The sequence below is a fragment of the Aplysia californica genome, unplaced genomic scaffold, assembly GCF_000002075.1.
Source record: "Aplysia californica isolate F4 #8 unplaced genomic scaffold, AplCal3.0 scaffold00315, whole genome shotgun sequence".
Taxonomy (NCBI): Eukaryota; Metazoa; Mollusca; class Gastropoda; order Aplysiida; family Aplysiidae; genus Aplysia; species Aplysia californica.
The window spans coordinates 617,686-619,147 of record NW_004797585.1 but is presented as its reverse complement, the minus strand read 5'-3'; the positions used below and the strand labels follow the sequence as shown (position 1 = coordinate 619,147).

Below are 1,462 nucleotides of genomic sequence, written 5' to 3'. Positions count from 1 at the left end.
GTCTGCTGGGATGGTGTATCCCACGGCCAGGTTCGAAGCCGTCCACCTTCTAAATAATATTTTTTTAGGTCATGCTTAAATAATCTAAAAAATGCGGAGGGAGGCGTAAAGCACGCATAGTTAAGTACAATATTAACAGCCGTATGACGCCATCTTCCTCCCAGGGTCCAGCTCTGGACTAGGACAAGCTACGGCCGTCCTGTTCGCCCAGAGGAGTTGCTCTGTGGTGCTGTCGGGGACCAACGAAAAACGCTTACAAGAAACGCTGGAGAAATGTCAGAAGGCTGGCCTGAAACGGGACCAGGTGAGAACTTTGTCTACTAGACTTACATTTTGAGTCGTTTTCGGGTAGTTTCTGATTTTACAATACTTTTTTTTATTTTGGTAAGTGTTTTACGGCGCTCGGAACTGCATAATATCATATGAGCGCCCATGACACATTAAACATTTTTCAGTTGGTAGTAAATTTTGAATTTGCCCGGGTGCCGGCCGAAGCCTACTCTTATCGATTTTAGACCACCAAATGATCTTTAAAAGGCGCAACTTGCACACGGGGCCTCCACGATTGTTCGCCTGTGTCCGAGAAGGCTAGGTGTAGATCTTCCTTACCAAGGCTACAGAAAGAGTCAGGCGCCCAGAGGAGGGGGCAAAGGAGGTGACGGGGTGGGGGAAGAAAGGGGAGACGAAAGCAGGCGACAGAACATTGCTAGAGAGCAGGAAAGGGGGTGAAAAGAGACAATTTTAGAGAAAAAAAAATTTCCGTTGCTATCCAGATTCGAACCATGGACCTTTGAATGAGAGGCGAACACCTTAACCTCTAGGCCACGAGAGTCCCTTTGTTCCTTACTCAAATTTGACGTTCTGATATGTGCGGAACACCGACAGATGTTTAGCTGTTTGTTTTTTTAATTGTTTTTTTCTTGGGGGGCGGGGTTAATTGAGACTGATGGTGGGTAGAGAGGTTTTTTTCTGTAGAAAAGTGGCAGATCTCCTCCGGATTCCGTGGGCTACTCTCACATCGTACAGACATCTGTTTTTAATGAGAAATGCAGAACTACATCTTTGCTGCCTGTATGTGTGTCTAATCAACACTAACCGTAACAAAAAACTTAGCCAAACACTTATTGCAAAATCGTTACCCCAACCCTTAAACTAATATTGACCCAAACACGAGCTTGGGACCTCACTATAACCATAACCCTGACCCTAAAGTTAGTTAAAGCTATAATCGTAAGCTTAACCCTCAGCCTAAGTCTCAGCCTAAGTAATAGCTCAAACCTTAGCACAACCCTAATTCTTAACCTTATCCTAAACTTGAGCCATAACTTAGCCTAAATCTAAGCCCAATCCTAGCCTCAGCCCAAGCCTTCCCTAAGCCAAACCCTAACGTTTTACATATATTGTACCACACACACACACACATACACACACACACACACACACACACAAACACACACACACA

At 44.8% G+C, this 1,462-nt stretch overlaps 1 protein-coding gene across 1 annotated transcript in view; it reads left to right on the top strand.

The window, feature by feature from the left end:
- The window catches only part of LOC118477962 (uncharacterized oxidoreductase TM_0325-like), a 5,900-nt gene that overhangs the window by 274 nt on the left and 4,164 nt on the right, over window positions 1-1,462 (top strand). Inside the window, exon 2 of the mRNA XM_035970743.1 lies at window positions 165-304. Coding sequence (XP_035826636.1) covers window positions 165-304 — 140 coding nt within the window. The remainder of the gene's footprint in view (window positions 1-164; window positions 305-1,462) is intronic.